Consider the following 19,944-nt stretch of genomic DNA (forward strand, 5'->3'; position numbering starts at 1 on the left):
GGATGGTGTGGTTATCGAAATAGGTCTCTGTGTGAGTATCTGGGACTGGGTGTAAGCACACTGACCTACTAGAGTTCCCATAATCTACATAGTTAGTTGTCCGGCCGAGTGATACTTAAGCACACAACTTGGTATCACTGTGTAACAATTAAGCCTCAGACTCGGAAGTCGCCTGTCGTGAAGTGTCGGGGGTTATTGTACACGCAGCGCAGCTTAAGCGGCGATTGCTCGCGAAGTGAAACAATTAATTGCAGGGAACCGACGACGTGAAGATTGCATCGCTTCGAGTGCATAGGCTACATGCAGTAACACAGCCGGTCACTTCACATCTAACACCGCTTTCTTTCAGATAACTTTAGCATTCTCGACAACAGCGATGCAGTGTAAACCTCCATGACTTATCCTGACATATTCATATCTCTCCAGCTCGCTCTGCATATCATATTATCCTGTATCCTAAGTTTCACTGTCGCCCAGAACCCAGTCGATGCATATGCTCCGACAGTCAATGTCAATTGTCCAGACACACCTAACTCGCTCGTGCGGACCTTCACATCACAGACTCAGGTTCTGAACACATCAGAAACGGATTATATTGCGTCCAGGGAGTCCCTATATAATCTCAAACGCGTGGTCTAACTGGCTTGGCAACGCGTCAGATATTGGATACTCGAAGGTTGGGTCAACCATTGGGAGGCAAATTTCCCAGAATTGGCATCGCCAGTCGGAGGCGAGGGATACCGCACGGCACAATATGGCGCAGCAGTATTGTCAGGGTTGGATTGGAGAAACACCACCGCCAGAGAGGCGGGGACCGGAGGACTGCTGCAAGTCGCGTCTTACCTCTCGGCTTCGTCTGGTAAGTATCCTATCGGACAAATGCTCATTGCCAGCTTTGATGATGCTCACCACCGTTATCTTAGGCGGTTCATGGCTACTCGGGTCACTTCTGATGAACGATTGGCCCTCAATCAACGAACTAGTTTATGGGAATGGAGAAAATCTTTCGTCATGGATAGTAGACCTTGACTTAATTGTGCCATCATCGCCATCAGTCAGCGATGGAAAGAACCAAGAGTATTGGGGCAGTATCCTGGCGAGTGTCGAATCAAAGGCAAATAATGGACTGTACGTTACTTCACGGGAACATTGTACACCAATCATCACGCTGATACTTGCCTTTTCAGTCCTACCAGTGCGACTGACCTATGGGGTCGGATGATTTCATATCACTTCTTAAACGAAACTACGCGAGAAAACTTCTATACCAATCAGACTGGCCACGGCGCTGGTCAACTATGGTCCCAAATGTCTCTCCTACCGAATTTTCAAAATTACACAATGCCATTCCCGATAGTAGCCACTGACTCACGCAAAGCGGGCTCAGGGATAACCACGAATGTCCCCCTGAATTCAACTGTTTATGAGGTCAGTACTTAACACATAAGCGCAGGAACGCATCTAGACATGAACGGTGTAGATTACACCTTTTGAGTTCGGGTCGTGGGATCCAAGTCTTTCAGCCATGCTACAGCTGAAATATGCTGGGACTTATTTGACAAACTGGTCTTCCGGCGAACCCGTCAGCTTGCGTTGCTGGTTTTGATCAGGCGAGCTTTGTTATGGGTACAAGTTCTAGTTTCTTCAACGTATGTTATGTTATTACCTGGGAATTCCTCTGTTCTCGACCTGACTTACTGTTGCAGGCGGTCTTGAATGTTACCTGACGGTAACTTTGGGTTTGATACCTCTGACGGAGATGAACAAGGCATGAACTTTATTTTCAAGCAGTCGTTATCGCATACGCCTCCAATGTCATGAATGCAGCCAATTGGCCTAACGTTCGTATCATGATCTCGACTCGCAACATCCACCTGACTGTATCTACAGCCATTCAAGGGTGTCAATCCTGGTACTTTTCAAGACTCATCTGCAGACCAGCTCGAACTTCTTGACGGAGGTTCAAACTACGAGAAAGTTCCCCTTAGCAGCCTACTTGTTAAGGCTAGGGGACTGGATGTAGTAGTCGTCGTTGACGGTAGTGCGGATGATCAATACCATTGGCCAAAGTGAGACCTGCTGGCAATGTACGATGAATAAATACTAACTCCTGCTAGTGGTACATCACTGCTAACTACCTTCGAGCGGATATCATCAGTGCTCTCGTCTTCGCATCAACCGATGCCACCCATACCTGGAACTGCTGCTCAGTTTGTTTCCACAGGCGTCAATATGCGCCCAACGTTTTTTGGCTGTAATCTCACTCAAGGTCAACCCGATTACCCCATCATCATATATCTCCCTAATGCGCCTCCGTTGGATGGAAAGGCGCCAGCCACGAAGTACGCCGCACGTCTTACATCGTTCAAAGATAATGCTGATATCATCTTGCAGCACTGATGATATCCAATTTTCCTACACATCCAAGTTCACGGCCGTGTTCATAAATCAAGCGTTCTGGAATACCTTGGGTGGCTTCAAACCAAACACAACTTCCTCTGATCCGAATTGGGGGCGATGCTTGCAATGTGCCGCAATTGATCGCGCAGTTACACCACGATCAGATATCTGTTCGCAATGCTTTGCGCAGTATTGCTACGATCCAAACAATCTTACAAGCCTATCAGAACTCCCAGGTAGAACATTCATATTCGAGGACCCTGATCCGAGCGGTCTGGAGAAAGTTGCACAATGGTTAGAAGGCGATAAGAGTTTATTGGCAGGGTCCATTGTTGGCATCATAGTGGGTATTGCAGGGATTGTCGGTTTCATGTGAGTGATCACAACTATCTGAACTTGATGACTTAGTGATTGTACGTAGTTTCTGGTGGCGGCGGAGGAGAGCACGCTTGTCTAGGTATTCTCGTGTCGACGAGCTCCGAGAGGATGACGAACCTTGGAAGTACTATGGTAACTCGTTGGAATTGACGCGTCGAATGTCGATAACATGATGCTCTGAGGTTATCACTGCACATATTTCCTGCATCACATACTATGTTTCATGTTGTACTACTGGACACTGGTACTGTTGTCATTATATACCCCAGAGTCGCACTAATAACACGTTAATTAACATGCTTGGTAACTCGATGCTGCCGTCTATATAGTACACATCGTAGACAAATCTACGCCGTGATCGATTGAACCTGATGTTGATGAGATCGATGGAGGGCGACGCACTTCGGCGGCCTTCCGACTCCGTGAGAACTGTATTTATTCAGTTATATATGCACTAGCTACGTTGGCCTCACATTGCAAGTGCTATTTGCATATCAATTATCAATTTTGGCCGCCATCACGCGTCCCGCTTGACTCTTGCCTTCCAACGCCGTCATTCCGTCGTGCGGCTGTCAAGAGTCGTTCGAAGGTACACCACTCTGAGCTCGGAGTTAACGTGAAGCACCTTCCGCTCAACATAAATTACACACTACCTCGAGCTGTGAACCGCGGATGGTTGGGGGACTATCACCAGCAACCAACTTTACAGCTAGGACATCAACTTGAAATCCATGAAATTTGAGGATCCAAAAAGATTACATAGGACCTTCCGAAGACACCCTTTGCAAGCCCTTACTCTGCACCGACAACAGCAGCTTGGAGCCCCCTGTGTGGAAAAGGAGGGGAGAAATAGCAAATGTACCGTTGAACTTCGATATCACAGGATAAATTGATGGTGGCTGGCTTATTACCTACTAGTGAGTGTGAAGTTTCTCCTTCTCCCCGTCCTGAGTCCTCATCATTGCATTGCGTTTACCTGTGAAACAGGTAGACCATCCACATGGTAACCTATGGTGACCGCCGCAAGCAGATTGAGATACAATATTCATTCTCAAACTTCAAGGCCGTTTTGACCCCATAGTTCGACAACAATAATGATATTGTCCACTTAGGTGAAACAAGATCTGAACATGGTTTCACAGGCATACTTATAGTAAAGCTACGGAGCAAATTCCTTTCTGCATGAAATTACATTCGCTCGCCCCCGGTATCAACCTCCCCGAGAGTTTCGCTATGGCATCTCGTTGAATTTTCTTTTCTCTTTCGTGTCCTCTAATTCATATTCGGCCACGTTGCACTTGCCCCTATAAAAATACAGGCGATGGAAGTTAGAACTTGCACCTGGAGCAATGACCGAACTCGTACACAAATCGGGAGTCGCCGACTCGGAGGACCATCGCCATTATCGCTGCACGGCTCTTGTCACAGGAGTACCTATTCTGAAAGGCCCGCGGCACGAATGAAGAAAAAAACAGAAGTCAAATACCTGTAACAGCCGCCATGCCTGACAACACTCAGTACTCGACCAGATAGTCATGCTATCGGTACTGAGAGCACTTACATTCTTTCGGATATGTTTCTGCAGCATCATGTTGTTTTGGCGGCGTAAATCTCATGGGACGCCTTGGAGCTGGTGAGGTGTGCCAATTTGCCGTCACACAATACGCTGATACTCAGTTGGGGTGGTGAACTATTCATTTGTGTGCCGATAATTGGCATCTAACTGTGGTAACAACGTGCTTTGATTGTTCCACATTGTACGCTTCCACAGATTACCCCCTCATACTAGTCACCCTCGTGATTGACACCACATGCCATGGTACAATTTGACCACCGCGACCACACTGGGTGCTTTAAGACAATCAGCCCATCCACATTTCAACATTTCAAGATGCGCTGTGGTCCTGCCAGACAACTCTTTAAGTAGCGCGTCTGCTCAATCCCTTCTTCCCATCGTTTCACCCTTCTCCTCATAACTAGTCCAAGCTGCTTGGCTATTATTCCTGTCTAGGCTCAAAGGTCGCTCTGAATTTGATTACTCCTTCATCTCTATCAGCACCCCAATTATCGAGTGCTTTGCCCGAAGTGCCAGACGTCATGTCTCTCCCCGTGCCTCTCATCTCTCAGATCGTGGGGGGAATCAACATCAACGCGGCATATTTGACTTCAGATCCTCTTCACCCTCCTTCTCACTTCGAGCTAGGCCAATCCTCCAGGCGCAGAGGCATCCATCCCGCAACTCCCTCTACTGCCATACGTGAACGGTCCCTTTCGTATCTGGCGCCTTCTGTCAGCGGGAGGTTTTGCCAGAGCTATCGGAGCTGAAGACATAGCATCAGGTCGCTTGCTGTGCCTCAAGGTTTTTGCGAAGGACACACTCAAGTACCATGGTACAGGAAAGGGTCTCCTGAAAGAGTTGGAGGTTTACAAGCGTATTGCGTCCTCGAGGCAGCGCTGTCCTGCAACGATATTCTTGATGGAATTAGAGATGTCCTTTCAGACAAAGAAAAACGTTTGTTTCGTCATGGTATGTGCTTCTCCCCTGTGCGCCATTTGAGCTGTTTTAATCCGTTGCAAATACTTAGGATCTAATGGCGAATGATCTAACATATTATATGGACATCGAGTCTGCACATTGCGTCAAGAATGCTCGCAGGTGGAGCGCACAACTAGTAAGTAGCTGTTGTTCTTGGTTTTCAATATCTCACCACTCCCCCTGAAGGCGCTTGGCATCAATGCTTTACACAGCATGGGCATCATCCATCGTGATATCAAGGCAGAAAATGTTCTGATCGATATACGACAGAACGTGCGCATTGCTGACTTCGGGCTCAGTTATATCGGCGAGCCAAAGCCTCTGATTCCATGGTGGGATTATTCATCCAGCGTCAAGGGTACTGAACATTGTATGGCACCTGAAATCCTGCACAACATGGAAGAACCGGATTCTATGAAATACGGGATGCCTGTGGACTGGTGGGCATTCGGATGTGTCCTGTACCAGCTTGTTTTGCCGCCGGCCCATAAGGTACGTGTTGTGTCTTGCTTAGTCGCCATCTTACTGATATAACCCCCAGGAGCTCTTTGACGGGAAGGACTCCATAATGAAGTATGTTGCTTGGCACGCTGAGCATTACGGAACATTCGACTTGTTCCCCGCGTTTCATCAACTTGATTCCCTTGTGGCGGATTTGCTCGTAGGGGTAAGCTTTTGACTGTCTATGTTATAATGCTGTCACTTACCTATACCGTGATAGTTGCTCCATCCCCTTCCCATATTGCGGTACGGGTTCCAACAGATTACTAGTCACTGGTATTTCTTAAACGAAGATGGCACATCGGAATTTCACGGGGCCTGCTCTCGCGGTAGGTTCAATTTGATTCATCTGCGGAACATCGTACTTATAACTTATTGCAGCTCTCCAGCGCGCAGAAGAGCCAGAGATGTTACCGCACTTGTGGGATGAAGAGACTAGTGCCCAACCAGCAAACATCTGGTGCGCCGAACCTCCTGGGATGTTTATGCTTCCAAATGTGGATTGGAGAAAGCCCAGGCCGTGAATCGTTTCTTTCCTATGATGCTTCCAGTTTGTAACGATTTCATCACGACTTTCTCTATATCAAGCTCTCCATTCTACTGTGCCTCCCTTCTTGCTACAAGCAATTCACATTCATTTATGTACCGTAGTTTCTATGTTTCTGTTTGCATACATCTTCAACACTCTTTATTCTATTGTTTATTTCTTATCCCAAGGGGTCGGCGGACTGAAGGTTTTACTCTCTAACGATAGCTGATTTGGAAGATTGACTAAGATACAGGAGTAAAGCCGGGCGCGCATGATATTGCCAGAGTACGATGCTTCACTCAGGATGTATCCCTATTCTAGAAGGTGTGTTGACCGTGGCCAGAATATTCATGTTAGGCAATTTCCTCTATGGCGGCAGTAATGACCCCCGCATTGATAAAATAGATACCATCAGGCTTACGCACTGCGTGTTATCAAAAAAATTCGACAGTAGATACCTGGCTGGAATGTGAGACCAGGGTCAAGTTTTAGCCATTTCTGGACCTATGGTATAAACCGGCTTCCAGACGGTTGATTTTCCGGATTTCAATCACCTCGGAGACATGGTTTTGCCATCAAACTTTCAAGTTCGAGCCAGCTGCTACCATAGGTCCAAAACGACACCATACGTGTATCTAACATTTTTAACATATATAAGCACGGCGTACGGAGCGAAACTTTGATCCCGCGGAACCAACCCGCGTCTACCCCACGTGCGCGCTCCACTTCAAGGAGCCCCTTTGAGGCACCACTGAACACCACCAATCGTTCGAGCGCTCCAGATGATTCTGCAGTGTCCCTCTACTCTCCTTTCGGGCATTCGATTTAATCTTTGCTAATGTCTGTCACGGTCGTCCAAGAGCTTCACTTGCACTTACCGTTGTTCGAGTGCTCCTGCATTCCAGTGTCGAAGTTCGACGCCCATAGACCTCGTATGTCCATCATGTCTCCGGAGACGCATCCGAGCAAACTCCCAGCTACCTTGCGATGTTGCAAGCCACACGTCATACTGCCTTTATAATATAGTACATATACATCCGATACCGATACATCCCGTAACACAATCACTTTCTGGGCATGGAAGCAGAAGTACGCCATCCAATTTAGAGTACACGGATCTTCCATTCGTCTTTCGTGGTGCAACCTTCTGTGATGGTCTGTGGAGCGGTTGCAGACTGGAACCCGACCCTGAGCATGGTCTCATTGTGAACGAACCGGCCTTGCGCATACAAGCAGGTGCTGTTCTCAACAGCGGTGCCAATGGTCGCGCCTTTCTGCCAACCATGGCGCTTGAAATAACAAATCTCTTGCACACGGCTGTCCACGGTGATGTAAAAAACGCGGATCTGTAATAGTGAGATGAGAATGAGACTACAAGGCACGGAACGGTTAGTCTCAAAACACACACCTCTTCTAAGTCGTTACTCGCCACGGCTGCGATGGGCGTGTTGATACGAGCAGCAGGTATGTTGCTGTTCGTGAGTTTGAGCAGGGTATAGGCCGTGCTCTTCGGGTCGTTCAACGACATTTCGTAGATTTGGTAGTCTTTGTTTTGAAAGTAGACGCGGAATTTACCCTCATCATTTTGCACTGCGTTCATCGTGGTCCCGACGAAGTGGGTGGGCAGAAGGTCGGACATATTCGTGGACTGCGAGACAGCTGCTGGTGCGGATATGGTTGCTGCAACGTGCGAGAATGAACGTGAGAAGCCATAGACGTGCTGCTAACTGTGACTCACTTTTGTAGAAGGTTGTTGAAGCGATGAAAGTCAAGTATCGAACGAGTCTTGCTTTTAAACCTCTGGGAAACCCCTATCCGGAGAATAGTGCGGACACTAATAGTTTTTTGCTGGGAAGAAAATGAAATAGCATGGAGCCATCGTGGTGTCTGGGCACAGATATGACCGTCATCCACAGAATCTGGAACAGAAGATGGGGTCAGCGTAGGCGCTCAGGGTGATATGCGCACCCAGGCCCGTAATCCAACAGCCTTGACTACATAGTCAGATGATAGTCAGTCACTTTGTTCACAGGGCGGTGCGTCACGGACATACCTCTAGATCAGAAGTGCTGAACATACAATGATAGCGAATCTCGCCTCGGCGGCAGAGCAAAGTGGATTGCTAATTCAGAAAACCGCTGTAAAATAAAGGCCACTTCATGAGTAGCTAGGCTTGCATGCGATCCGGTGACCATGACTACATAGTCAGATGATAGACAATTGACTCATAGGACAGTGTATAGTACCCTTCCGAGTCTGGGTAAAAAGTGCTGAATGTGGATATTGTTAATTCAGAACAGGGGCTGATTCTGCAGTCTTTCCATAGAGTCAACAGCTGTTAGATAGGAACAACGGCCATGTCGTAGATAGCCAAGACATACAAGCATATACTAGTATGCAAGGCATACGCCGTTGTATCGATATCGGTTGCAAAGTAGGAAGGACAGGGAGAGACCGTGCCTGAACGTTGAACCCCCCGTCATTCTCCTAGGCGTGTCGCTCTCGGTCTCCAACACATTTGAATACGAATGAGAAGAAGTCTCCGCGGTGTCTGGGCACAGAATTGCAAATGCGCAATCCAGAAAATCTGACCAGGGGGCCAAGATGCGGACATTATGTGCCATGAAATAAATGTGATTTCATGCATAGCACGCAGGCCTGATCGTACTGACGCAGGGACTATGACGACACAATCAGATGACGAGTCCTAATCAATCCATCCATACGAGTGACTTCAGAAGTGCCGAACCTGCAATAACAACGAACTTTGCATGGCACAGCTACTAATATTGCGAATTTGGGAAGGCGAGGCTGATTCATGAAGCCCGCATCCTGACTGTTGCAATTGTCGAACAGAGTTGAGAGACTATCATACGGACCCTACTATGTGTAAACGTCACTTTTTCAAGTTGGTGTTTGTCATGAAGAAGGAAATACAGACTCGCCGGAGCCAGAGTGAGGCTACACACTCAAGTCGTTCTCGGTCCTTGATACGTTCGAGTATTAGAGCTCAGCGTTGTAGATGTCGAGGTTGTGTGCATCCGACTGCGTTGATCATATCGTCCTGTGATGACATGCTGAATTTAGGATATCGCCCAGCATCGAAAAGCTATAAGAGATGAGCTGCTCCCTTTCATTTTCCTCATTCATAGGTCCCTTCCGCCTCAAGCTGACTCTCTCTCCTCCACAGTCGCTTCCCCATAGTATCACATGGTATAAAATGTTGATGCCACTTGATCGCTACAGCTCTGGCAGCCTGACTATATACTAGACGCATGCACGCACGCACTGGCGAGGGAGGGGCTACACGAGGTATTCGTCGGTGGTCGAGATAAAAATCAACGGAAGCTAGACTTACAGAGAAATGATAGACATTGTTGGCTTCTGTCAAGATTGGTTTCTCGCTGTTCTGTATTATGGCTTGCGTTGGTGCTGGCAAATTCGGAGTAGATGAGAGTCGCTCACATTGATATTGACGGAGGTCGGAGCACTGATGACCTGCCCATTCTCGACCTAGGCTCTGAAGCAAGCAAGCCTATACAATATATAAGCAACTTTCAAGACTATTGATCTTTGTCGGTCATCTTACTGGGCCGTGTAGGTTGCGGTTGCCCAGTATGGACCTAGAAAGAGGGCTCATATGCAAGTCGGCAACTTGGCAGCAAGAGAATAGGAACACCCAGCGAATTTGCTGACCCTGAAACAATGGCAATGTTTTAGAAGAAGTCCTCATAGAGGCCGTCCAGGCGAGCATGATCGTAACCTCCTTGCCGAGGTCATTGACTCATTGCTGCGAAACGTTGGGTGAAAATTTTGTGCAAAGCGAGATCACAGACACATCGGGGTGAACGATATTTAAAAGAGGTTTATATGTTGTACAAAATGTGAAGACAATATTTAATATTTAAACTAACATAAAGATGGGTGCACAACTTCAAATTTTGGTGGTGTTTTGTGTGTAATCCAAAATATCAAATATTCACAACCATATTCCCACAGACAATATGTCAACAAACATAAGAAATATAGTCAGATTTTTCATGTCTGCTTCAACTTAAAGTTCAATTTCCATGTAAAACTTTGGAGAAAACTTGAAGTTTTACAGATGACATGACATTAAAACTCGATTTAAATGTCAAGCTTTGGCAAAACTTCAAGTTTTCTCCAAAGTTTTATGTAAGAATCAAACTTTAAATTGAAGCAGACATGGAAAATCTGATTATATTTATTATATTTGTTGACATATTGTCTGTGGGAATATGGTTGTGAATATTTGATATTTTGGATGACACACAAAACACCACCAAAATTTGAAGTTGTGCACCCATCTTTATGTTAGTTTAAATATCAAATATTGTTTTCACATTTTGTACAACATATAAACCTCTTTTAAATATTGTTCACCCCGATGTGAGATACTCACAACTGGAAGGTCAAATTCACGGGGTGCGAAAGGAGAATGCGGAGATCGAAATGAAAAGGAGCCTCATGAAGTTGTTGCCAAGAGCGCAATTCACGCGCGCACATGGTAGTCACACGAGTAGTTGAAGATGTGTTGACTGTTGCGACATGGAACTGCATAAGCCTTGGATATCGTATTCTTGCAATACTGAGTATGCTGTAGTGCTCAAGTCGTAGACAGATTGTTCACCATATATGCACAACTTTAATTTCCATCGATCTAGGTCTACCGACTACTCCAAACTTACGGATTCGTCAATCTCCGTGCTATTACATACCCCCATGGATGATCGATTCGATGGTCGACGATCAATAAACGCGTCTCGAGTCCTCATGTGATAAAAACCAGTCACTAGTCGCGTCGCATGACTTCAATAGAACAGAGAAAATATAATATATAATCGTGGATATGTAACATGATCATAGAAGTTCGTCAGGATATCGTGCTTTTCTGTGTAAGGGAGATAGAAAGAAGGCTCAGGAGAAAAAGAAAGAGAGGGAAGGAAGGAAGGAAAGTGGTGCGTCGCCGAGTGCAATAAACATTCAATAAAACAAGGAAAATGCTAAGCTACAGCGACGCGAGTAAAAAAAATGAGGTGTATGTATGGCGATACTTTTAGCCGCAAGATGGAGATTGCCAGTGACGATCGACGTGTATGAATGCATCCATGAATGGGAGAAAAACCGCCTGTAGATGGTCAGATACTTGGTCGAGGTCTGAGATCAACAAAGGGACACACCATAAAGGCATGCGACCATACCGGGGAGGAATGGACAGGGAAGAGTACGAAAAGATGCGAGTAGCTGCTTCATATAGAACCAGCCACAGAGCAAGAAATAATAGAATGAGGCAATAATGTCAAATGGTAACACAGAAGCGATTACGTGGAAGAGTTTCGATGCAAGAACATACGTGGAGTGAGATGGAAGAAAGGGGTATCGTCATCAAAGTTTTGCCAATACACTTGGGCATTGAAAGTCATGTTAGATATGTAGGGTATATTGGGCATGGGAAATCGTAACAGATGCAGGATGGGTGAAAGGGGTCATGATGAGGGCAATGCGGAGAGGGCGGAAAGAGAAAAGATCGCATAATCGGCCAAAGGCGCCATCGAGACGTAGAGCAAGGATGCGATAGAACTTGTGTGATAGTGCACAACATTGGGATGTGAAGTGTGTTGCATTGACCTGTAATAAAAAACAGGAGAGCTTGACCAGCATCACAACACTCAAAGAATTTGTGCTCGCGAGCCTACTGCTCTCCTGTAATGTTCCTCTTCCTCGTATCCCATGTACCCACTACCCCTACAGACCGCCATCCAAGACACCCCGAACATCTCTCACTTCAGCAAGGTCCGAAAGGAAAGGACAAAGATCGGTGAGTTCCGTGTCATGTGGGTCATTGAACCACGATGAGACAGGGACCGCATTGTTAGGGTGAAAAATGTATGATGCTGGAGAGTTGTCCAGAATGATGGTATCCGCAATAGGACGGCCCAATTGAGAAAGATCCTACATAGAGTAAGTTAGCGACGAAACATACAAATATGCTTCTATTACCTTGACATAGTTCCCCTTGTGATTATAACAACTCTCTCTGAATAGTCGATGTGACACCACTTGATGAATGTCCAGCTTATCTAAAACTGGGTCTGCATACTACACACGATAAAAATCAGTCGATAATATCAAGGAAATAAAAATGACCCCTCGAACCTTGCTTAAGCTAGCAGTAAAGACCACCACCTCGTAAATTTCGCCCATCTTCTTCAGGAAATTGTCGACCCCCGGGCGCTTGATCACGTACACATTGTGCCAATGATACTCGATTTCCACTGGAACAACGTAATCCGCGTGTTGAATGGACTGTAGAGCGGCCGAAAAAACGTGTCAGAAGCAGCACTAGATCGAGAAGCCGGAGAAGCCGAAAAATCCACCTTAAAACTACTGTGTACAAGGGTCTCGTCCAAGTCAAGAACGAGGCACTTGCGCCCCACGTGGTGGGGGGCTATCGGTGGCAGGAGCGGGCGCAGTTCGCCATCCTTATTTTGAAACCAAATCAGTGCTAGCGTCATCAAGAGGAATTAAAAAACTCACAGGCCCTATCGGAATACCTGCACCTCCATTGAGAATCAGAGCATCTTCGTCGTCTTCCTCCATCGGTTCCCCTTCTTCCACTTCGGGCTCCTCCGGTTCCCCGTGACCCTCTTCGTCCGTGAAGCTACCCTCTGAATCGGTCGCTGTATGCGAGGTATCTCCAGCATGTGATGGGGTACTTGCAGATGGTGTGTGTGATACATCTACAGGAGTTGATAGTGAGGGGGAGAAAATGTCTGCACCAGTCGATCCTGGAGGTTGGACTGCTCCGCTGGTCACCCCCTCTGTTTCAGATATTGGGAGGAGAGTCTTGGTTGGCGTGGGGGGTACAATAACCTCGATTTCTACGGAGTCGGTTTCCATTGCAGGAGGGGATACCTCTACCACAAGATTTGGCTTTTCCCGTTCCTGTTCCTTCACTTCAACCTGCTTTTCGCTGGGCGCACTGGTATCGGCTACGGGCGCTGAGGCACCGTTGACCACGTCAGTGGCCTTGGGTCGCGTGGCGTCGTCGACATCGACCTCAATCGCATGTGTACGATCATTGGGAGCGACACATGGCACGAGTTTGCGCACGAGTTTGGCTATGAATGATTCCTTTTTCTGAGAACCTCTGACAGACTTATTTTCGTCTCTGGTATGATTATTGGAAGTAGTCTTCTCGCGTGCAGAGCTAGACGAAGCAGTTGAAGATTTAGTAGTTTTTGACGCAGGTTTGACCTTTCTGGAAAATCGACGAGCGGTGCTAGACGTAGCGCTGGTAGAAGTTGTATTGGGGTGGGTCTGGGTTGTCGTAGCTAAAGAACCCTTGTCCTTGTCTTTCTCCTTTTCACTGGGCTTCACGTTTTCGCGTTCGCCTGGTAAACCAAAGGTAGAAACGGTGTTAGAAGGGTTTGGGTTAATATCCTTGTCCGCTTCCGAAGACGATGTGGGTGACTGCTCGTGCACTTGCGCACTAGTGTCTACGCCTGTAGAGCCATTCCCGATGGCTGGCGTTTGAGACGCCTGCTCGCGCGTCTGAACGTCCTTGTCGTCCGCTAGTGGCGAGTCTTGGGATGCCATGGGATGGAAGACTAGAACAAGCTGTGAAAATAATTGGTAACTTTTCAAACCTAATAGCAGTAATGATGCTTGCGGTATTGAAAAAGCTTTTGGGTATGCTGGGGAAAAGGAAAGAGAGGAAGGATGAAGGACGAGAAGACGGCCAAGCAACACACCACAACAACATGCGGATACTGTCTGCTTGTACGTTATAACATTCACACGCGGTAAAACACACGCTGTCTATACGATGTTTGCATTCAAATTTTGATAGACTCCGCGGGCTGCAATATATAATGCTCTCACTGAACTTTCATAGGTAAGGCCAGGGTACTTCGGTTATACGAGAAACGCTTATTGATGACCTCTCTCCGATCACCTCGCGAGCATGTCAGGTCACGCAACTTGAGTCTAAGCCAAGGTGAGGTATTTCAATAATAAATAAATCACAAACTAATCTTGGATCGACTATACACCGCTTTTCATTTTGATGCAGCTCCATCCAGTCGTAGCTTAGGTAGCTTGAGTCAGCTTTGAATTACTACATGAACCATAACAATGCAAAGAACTCCACAAACACGTCACAGCCCATCATTGGTCCTCCTCGTCATCAAAACCTGTCTCAAACAAGTAATTGGCTGCCAGTTCCTCATTCTTATCACACGCCAGATATGCCTCAGCAGCTTTCTGGCGCGAGAAACCCAAAGCCTCCAACTATAGCCACGTACAATAAGTGCAAGTTCAGGACGCGTGTGGAGGGAACTTACCCGACCAATCGCAGCCTGCTCCTCCGGCGTAACATGTATTACTTGTGCCCCGGGTGGCACAGCACCATCGCCTTCACCATCTTCACCCCCATTCAGCAAATGCATTAATGCTTCAGGGTTACTTTCCAATAGTTGTCCAAGATGTGGATTTTGCTCCATAATTTGCTGAACCAACGGCGCAAGCAGATTTGGGTTGGTTTGGACTAGCTGGCGCAATTGCTGAACCTGGGGATGGTTTCGAAGGGCCTCTAGATCAATTTCACCAGCTCCAACTCCCGCACCGGCGGTTGCTGTACCTCTACCACCAGGCTGTTGCTGTTGCTGTTGCTGCGCAAGCTACGTTTGCGTTGATGAGAGTCCGATTGAAAAATAAATCAAGGTACTAACCTGAAACAAATTCTGGGGTTGACCAGTTGGGGCTGCTGGGACAGGTTGGGCTGCAGGTGCGGTGGGTGCAGGTGCAGGTGCGGCGGGAGTAGTAGGTGCTACACCCCCCGTCTGCGCTGGTCGCGCAGCAGGGCCTGCTGCTTCATGCATGAGATGCGCAGGAATGCCCTGTGGTTTGAATGAGTATCAGACAAATAAAATGAGTTATATTGAACTACCGTCATCAAGTATTCGACAGCACGATCAGGGTTGTTAAAACTGGCTCTCAGAGCGCGAATGACTTGTTCACGTTCAAAGCCCATCTCAACCATATTACTGATTGTCGACTGGAGCGCTTCTCCAGTCAAAAAGCTGCCGTCAGCCGTTATAGGTGCTGCCGCGGGAGCAGCAGGAGGGGCAGATGGCGCAACAGGTGCTGGTGCTGCTGGTACTGGTGTTGCAGGGGCTGGCGCTAGAACCTGAGGTGCTACTGGGGCAGGTGCGGCAGCCTCGGGCTGTGGCGTCGATGTCGAGGCAATTACCGGGGGAGGTTGAGCTGGCGTAGGTTTAGACTACGATCACGGTGAACTTGACATCTGACAGGTGGAAACTATTGCAAACCTTCGAAACCATCAATACCAAAAAGTCCTTTTCCTTGATCTCGCATGATGCAACTGTCTTGTCATCTGTAAGAATCTTGCCTGCGATGCCGGATGAACACTGTGATGCTGTGAAATGACTGTAAGGCCGTACCAGAAAAGATGAGCTTTTGGCTTTCTACAGAATGGCCCTGTGTGTTTGATATCTTCTGCTTCAAATCCGCGATGGTTTCTGACCCCTCGGCTTCGAGCTTTATTCGCATAAGGGATTGTTGAAGACAATAGGTAACGTTACGCACCTGGAACATCTTCTGCTGGAGCGTCTTTATCGTTAACTTCATGATGGGCAATTAATGATCTGATACGACTACAATCAAGATTTGGTCTTTGAGCTTGTCGATGTCTTACTGATGATGATGAGCTTCAAGAGCAGACTGACGCGTTTTAATCTTGTCACGATATGTTGTCACGACGTTATGTCACAGAATGGGGTATGCGGGGTCCTACTTAGACAGGTTTCCGCTCGGCTGCCTGGCTGCCTGCTGGTCATAAGGCCTATCTTTCTATTCACCGTAGTCATCATGGAACCACAGCCAGGCGACGATTATCTGCGCAGAATCGCAACATTCATCAGAAACAATGAGATGGGACTAGCAGAAGCCGGCTTTGTCCGACGAAGGCGTATACAGCGTCCCCCTGCCAATAACACCTCTGTCTTCAATCTCGCTGGTTGGTTTTCTTATGATTCACAAGTGCCATCACCTGTTCCTCCGAAACCTGTTTCGTTCAATATCGACACGCACAGGCTATTTTACATTCTTATGCGCTTAGAGGCGCTTGGAATTGACATTGGCACATTGGATGTGAGAGTCGACAATCCCTCAAAGCCCATGCATTACACGCACATCGATCTGTACCCTGATTCTGACAATTCCGACACACTGTCTCTCGCGTCATTTCGCTCGTCCCTTTCAGCCGTATCTGGTTTGTCGCTTGGAGTAGGGTGGTGGGGAAGACAGGAGCCGCAAACCATAGATGCAGAGCTCAAGTATATTTACAGCTCTTTTACAAAGCTCCCTGCTCTATCCATCAGGGCACCGGGCCCGAAAGTCATCGCTGAGCTTGCAGATGAACCACCCAATCAGAATGCGCTCCCACTTGACGCATTCAAGAATATTCAGACCTTGGAGTGCATTGATATAGACCCACGGACATTACTTGGGTGGGATAGGCTGGCGGAAAGTCTACGGAGTTTAACAGTTCAGCGCAGTGGCCTGGAGGACGTCACTGATATCTTTATTGGTGCCGTGTTGGATGACCAGGCTCGAAGAGATGGTACCGCGAGCGACTTGAGAAGCAGACGCATACCTCGTTCACAACGCTCTTTCCAGAGTACTCGCCTACCCGAGTCCGTTCCCGAAGATGATGAAGACGATTTAACACCTCCTGTGCCTTCACCTGCTGCTCCCCTCTCGCCCTATAAATGGTCATTATTGAAGCACTTATCGCTGGCAGATAATGCTCTCGCTTTTCTTCCCACTGACCCCTTACCATACCTCACCTCGCTTAGCTATCTCGACCTATCGTCTAACCTCCTCGTGTCCGTACCGCATGGTCTTGCCACATTGCACAACCTCGTCTCTCTCAACCTCTCCGATAACATGATTGATTCAGTCCTTGGTATTTACACGCACCTTGGCCAAGTTCTCAACATCAATCTCTCCCGCAACCGGCTTGAATCTATTTGTGGCTTAGAGCGTCTAATGGCACTTGAGCGCGTCGACTTGCGCTCAAACCACATAGAGGAGAGCGCTGAGATTGGGCGACTGGCAACATTACCTAACATCATGGAGGTATGGATTGAAGGGAATCCGCTCACCGAGTACGAGGACAACTATCGCACCGCATGCTTTGATCTTTTCCTGACGGAGAAAAAGGACATCAAGCTCGATGGGGCATCACCAGGGTTTTATGAGAAGCGCAGTCTCAGTGCATCACTGTCTGACCAGCCGTTATCAGTAAACACGGTTGAGACTCTCCCCTCTCCACCTGTCGTACCAGTAGGCAGTCCGAAGGCGATGACACCCTCTTGTACAGGGACGCATAGTGCCATGGACACTCCGCTATCTGGACCCTCGTCACCGTCTCATGGTTCTCCTCTGCTAACAGGTGCTGTTGCAGGGAAGAGAAAGCGGAAAGTCAAGCGCATCGTCGACCTGGCCCCCGTGCATGGAACAGGTGAGTCACTTCTTTGAATATTTAGCATTCACCAGACTTACCGTGTTTTAGCTGGTCAGCCCCATTCCTCGAATAAAGGAGGTACTGTAGCGCCGCCAGGGATCTCTGTTGGCCCTGCGAGCTCGCTGCGCTCACCGTCTGCCACTGTTCGTATACTACGTCCACATTCCCCGAATGGCAAATCAGGCTACCAAAGAGCGAGCACGGTATTTGATTTACCAGACGAGGGTCAGAGTCAGAGTCAGATACGAGATGCAGAGCTCTATCGAGCGCGGATGCAAGCCCTGCGTTCTGACATGGGAGATGGGTGGCTAAAGGTGTTCAGCCAGAGTCAGACGCCATCACCAGGAGTTGCTGCGGGTTAGATTTCTTATCATGCTGGTAATTTAGTAGGATATACCCATCTTGCATGTATCCATCGGTCTGGACTCTTCCATTAATATTGTACTATCGATAATCTCATTACATATCACTACACTGGCCGTGGTCCTATCCCTGCTTGACTCTTATTTTAAGTTCTTCCGCATTTCCGGCGAGGAAGCATGAATGAAACTAGCAATATAGCGGGTATCAGAAGCGGGTTTTCATTTCATCACTGGAAGCTGCTCGAAGCGATGGTCGTACATGGAAGGCATTGCAAGGAGGTGTTCGGGGTCTGAAATGGCGTGTGTTTACTTCCAGTGTTTCTTTTCCTGGTTTACCTGCTTTCAGTCTTTCGATACCATTGCTTGTGGCACCAAACCCGCCTCTGTCGCTCTTTACCTTTGAATCTATATATCATCATGGGAGCTAACTTGTCAAAGGCACTGGGTGAGTGTTTTGTCTTGGGCGTGGTCGAAATTATGCCTATCGTGTGTCATTCCGCTGAACGGCATGTCTAACAGGCAGATTATTCGGCAACAAGGAGATGAGGTTGCTGATGCTTGGCCTTGACGCTGCGGGGAAGACAAGTGAGCTGACTTTGTTTGTTCTCTTGCCGTGTTGAACATTTTGCCGCAGCTATTCTTTACAAACTCAAGTTGAACCAGTCCGTGACCACCATACCTACGGGTAAGTACCCGTGTAGTATGGGTCAGCTTGAAAGCTTATGATGCGCATTTAGTTGGCTTCAACGTGGAGACCGTCACCTACAAGAATGTGAAGTTCAATGTCTGGGATGTCGGAGGCCAGGACAAGATCCGACCGCTGTGGAGACATTATTACACAGGCACCCAAGGGCTTGTGTTCGTCGTCGACAGCCAAGACCGAGAGAGAATCGATGAAGCAAAGCAGGAACTGCATCGCATCTTGAGTGATAGAGAGATGAAGGAATGTCTATTGCTCGTGTTTTCGAACAAACAGGACCTTCCCGGAGGTACAGCGACCTTTTTGTACCATTGGATAAAGGCTCATTTCTTCTCTAGCTATGTCTCCTGCAGAGGTAACAGAAAAATTGGGCCTCCACCGCATGCGGGATCGCTCGTGGTATGTCCACCCAAGGTCAGTATTTCGTTCGTTCCGGGAGAACGTTGCTTACTCCATGTGCCGCAGTTGTGCCACGACGGGTGAAGGATTGTTTGAAGGCCTTCAGTGGCTGAACCAGAACGTGAAGAAACGCCAGCCATGAACGATACAGCAGAATACGCAAGACTTTGATACCCTCGTCCATACCACCTACTTCGATTCAGCTGTGTCTTCGCCTCGTTGACACCCACGTTATGCTCTCTATTATGGCCTGCACGACTCTGCATGTATGACAGACTACCTATTCTATGTCTGAGCTTGTCTTCTTCATTCAGCCCTGCCCTTTTTTCTTGCTCTGTTCTAGACTCATCTGAGCGCTTTTCTGTTCTTCGGGTGTCTTTATCTCTACATCTTAATGGATAGTTTTGCTCTTTGATGTGACGATATATTCCTCTTCATACATGATTACCGTATAATTCGCCATATGGGCATAGCGAGCAATGAGGATATCGATAACCCGCATTATAATTGAATTCACTTGCCAAGTCTCACTGTAAATTATTTTACCCGGGAATATCGACACATGAT

General features: G+C 47.6%; 7 protein-coding genes across 7 annotated transcripts; 4 read left to right on the plus strand and 3 right to left on the minus strand.

Moving 5' to 3' along the window:
- The first annotated feature begins 254 nt into the window (after positions 1-254).
- On the plus strand, positions 255-3,180 carry F5891DRAFT_1057796 (phospholipase B). Its single transcript, XM_041362754.1, has 9 exons — positions 255-608; positions 660-859; positions 924-1,128; positions 1,188-1,428; positions 1,481-1,582; positions 1,891-2,069; positions 2,118-2,342; positions 2,395-2,772; positions 2,822-3,180. The coding sequence occupies exons 1-9, from the start codon at positions 394-396 to the stop codon at positions 2,949-2,951; spliced, it is 1,875 nt and encodes a 624-aa protein (XP_041221077.1). The 5' UTR covers positions 255-393; the 3' UTR covers positions 2,952-3,180.
- A 1,675-nt stretch (positions 3,181-4,855) lies between these two features.
- F5891DRAFT_660516 (kinase-like domain-containing protein) lies at positions 4,856-6,427 on the plus strand. The gene is made up of 6 exons (XM_041372676.1): positions 4,856-5,305; positions 5,364-5,450; positions 5,501-5,806; positions 5,856-5,981; positions 6,036-6,144; positions 6,197-6,427. The coding sequence occupies exons 1-6, from the start codon at positions 5,255-5,257 to the stop codon at positions 6,337-6,339; spliced, it is 822 nt and encodes a 273-aa protein (XP_041221078.1). The 5' UTR covers positions 4,856-5,254; the 3' UTR covers positions 6,340-6,427.
- A 979-nt stretch (positions 6,428-7,406) lies between these two features.
- On the minus strand, positions 7,407-8,465 carry F5891DRAFT_660541 (uncharacterized protein). The gene is made up of 4 exons (XM_041372677.1): positions 8,398-8,465; positions 8,083-8,338; positions 7,753-8,024; positions 7,407-7,690 (listed from the first exon to the last, which is right to left on the minus strand). Exons 3-4 carry the CDS (start codon positions 7,981-7,983, stop codon positions 7,448-7,450), a joined length of 474 nt encoding a protein of 157 aa, XP_041221079.1. The 5' UTR covers positions 7,984-8,024; positions 8,083-8,338; positions 8,398-8,465; the 3' UTR covers positions 7,407-7,447.
- Positions 8,466-11,914: 3,449 nt separating this feature from the next.
- Positions 11,915-14,159, minus strand: F5891DRAFT_1057811 (HAD-like domain-containing protein). The gene is made up of 5 exons (XM_041362755.1): positions 12,903-14,159; positions 12,743-12,847; positions 12,522-12,671; positions 12,366-12,464; positions 11,915-12,317 (listed from the first exon to the last, which is right to left on the minus strand). The coding sequence occupies exons 1-5, from the start codon at positions 13,962-13,964 to the stop codon at positions 12,111-12,113; spliced, it is 1,623 nt and encodes a 540-aa protein (XP_041221080.1). The 5' UTR covers positions 13,965-14,159; the 3' UTR covers positions 11,915-12,110.
- A 189-nt stretch (positions 14,160-14,348) lies between these two features.
- F5891DRAFT_1057814 (uncharacterized protein) lies at positions 14,349-16,103 on the minus strand. The gene is made up of 7 exons (XM_041362756.1): positions 15,975-16,103; positions 15,830-15,926; positions 15,698-15,777; positions 15,316-15,648; positions 15,098-15,265; positions 14,711-15,046; positions 14,349-14,657 (listed from the first exon to the last, which is right to left on the minus strand). The coding sequence occupies exons 1-7, from the start codon at positions 16,014-16,016 to the stop codon at positions 14,535-14,537; spliced, it is 1,179 nt and encodes a 392-aa protein (XP_041221081.1). The 5' UTR covers positions 16,017-16,103; the 3' UTR covers positions 14,349-14,534.
- Positions 16,104-16,192: 89 nt separating this feature from the next.
- F5891DRAFT_1057816 (leucine rich repeat domain-containing protein) lies at positions 16,193-18,405 on the plus strand. Its single transcript, XM_041362757.1, has 2 exons — positions 16,193-17,913; positions 17,965-18,405. Exons 1-2 carry the CDS (start codon positions 16,257-16,259, stop codon positions 18,276-18,278), a joined length of 1,971 nt encoding a protein of 656 aa, XP_041221082.1. The 5' UTR covers positions 16,193-16,256; the 3' UTR covers positions 18,279-18,405.
- A 200-nt stretch (positions 18,406-18,605) lies between these two features.
- On the plus strand, positions 18,606-19,786 carry F5891DRAFT_660683 (ADP-ribosylation factor family-domain-containing protein). The gene is made up of 6 exons (XM_041372678.1): positions 18,606-18,723; positions 18,798-18,863; positions 18,913-18,963; positions 19,016-19,267; positions 19,317-19,392; positions 19,444-19,786. Exons 1-6 carry the CDS (start codon positions 18,696-18,698, stop codon positions 19,517-19,519), a joined length of 549 nt encoding a protein of 182 aa, XP_041221083.1. The 5' UTR covers positions 18,606-18,695; the 3' UTR covers positions 19,520-19,786.
- The last annotated feature ends 158 nt before the right edge of the window (positions 19,787-19,944 follow it).

Source organism: Suillus fuscotomentosus, assembly GCF_016647785.1.
Source record: "Suillus fuscotomentosus strain FC203 chromosome Unknown F5891scaffold_65, whole genome shotgun sequence".
NCBI lineage: Eukaryota > Fungi > Basidiomycota > Agaricomycetes > Boletales > Suillaceae > Suillus > Suillus fuscotomentosus.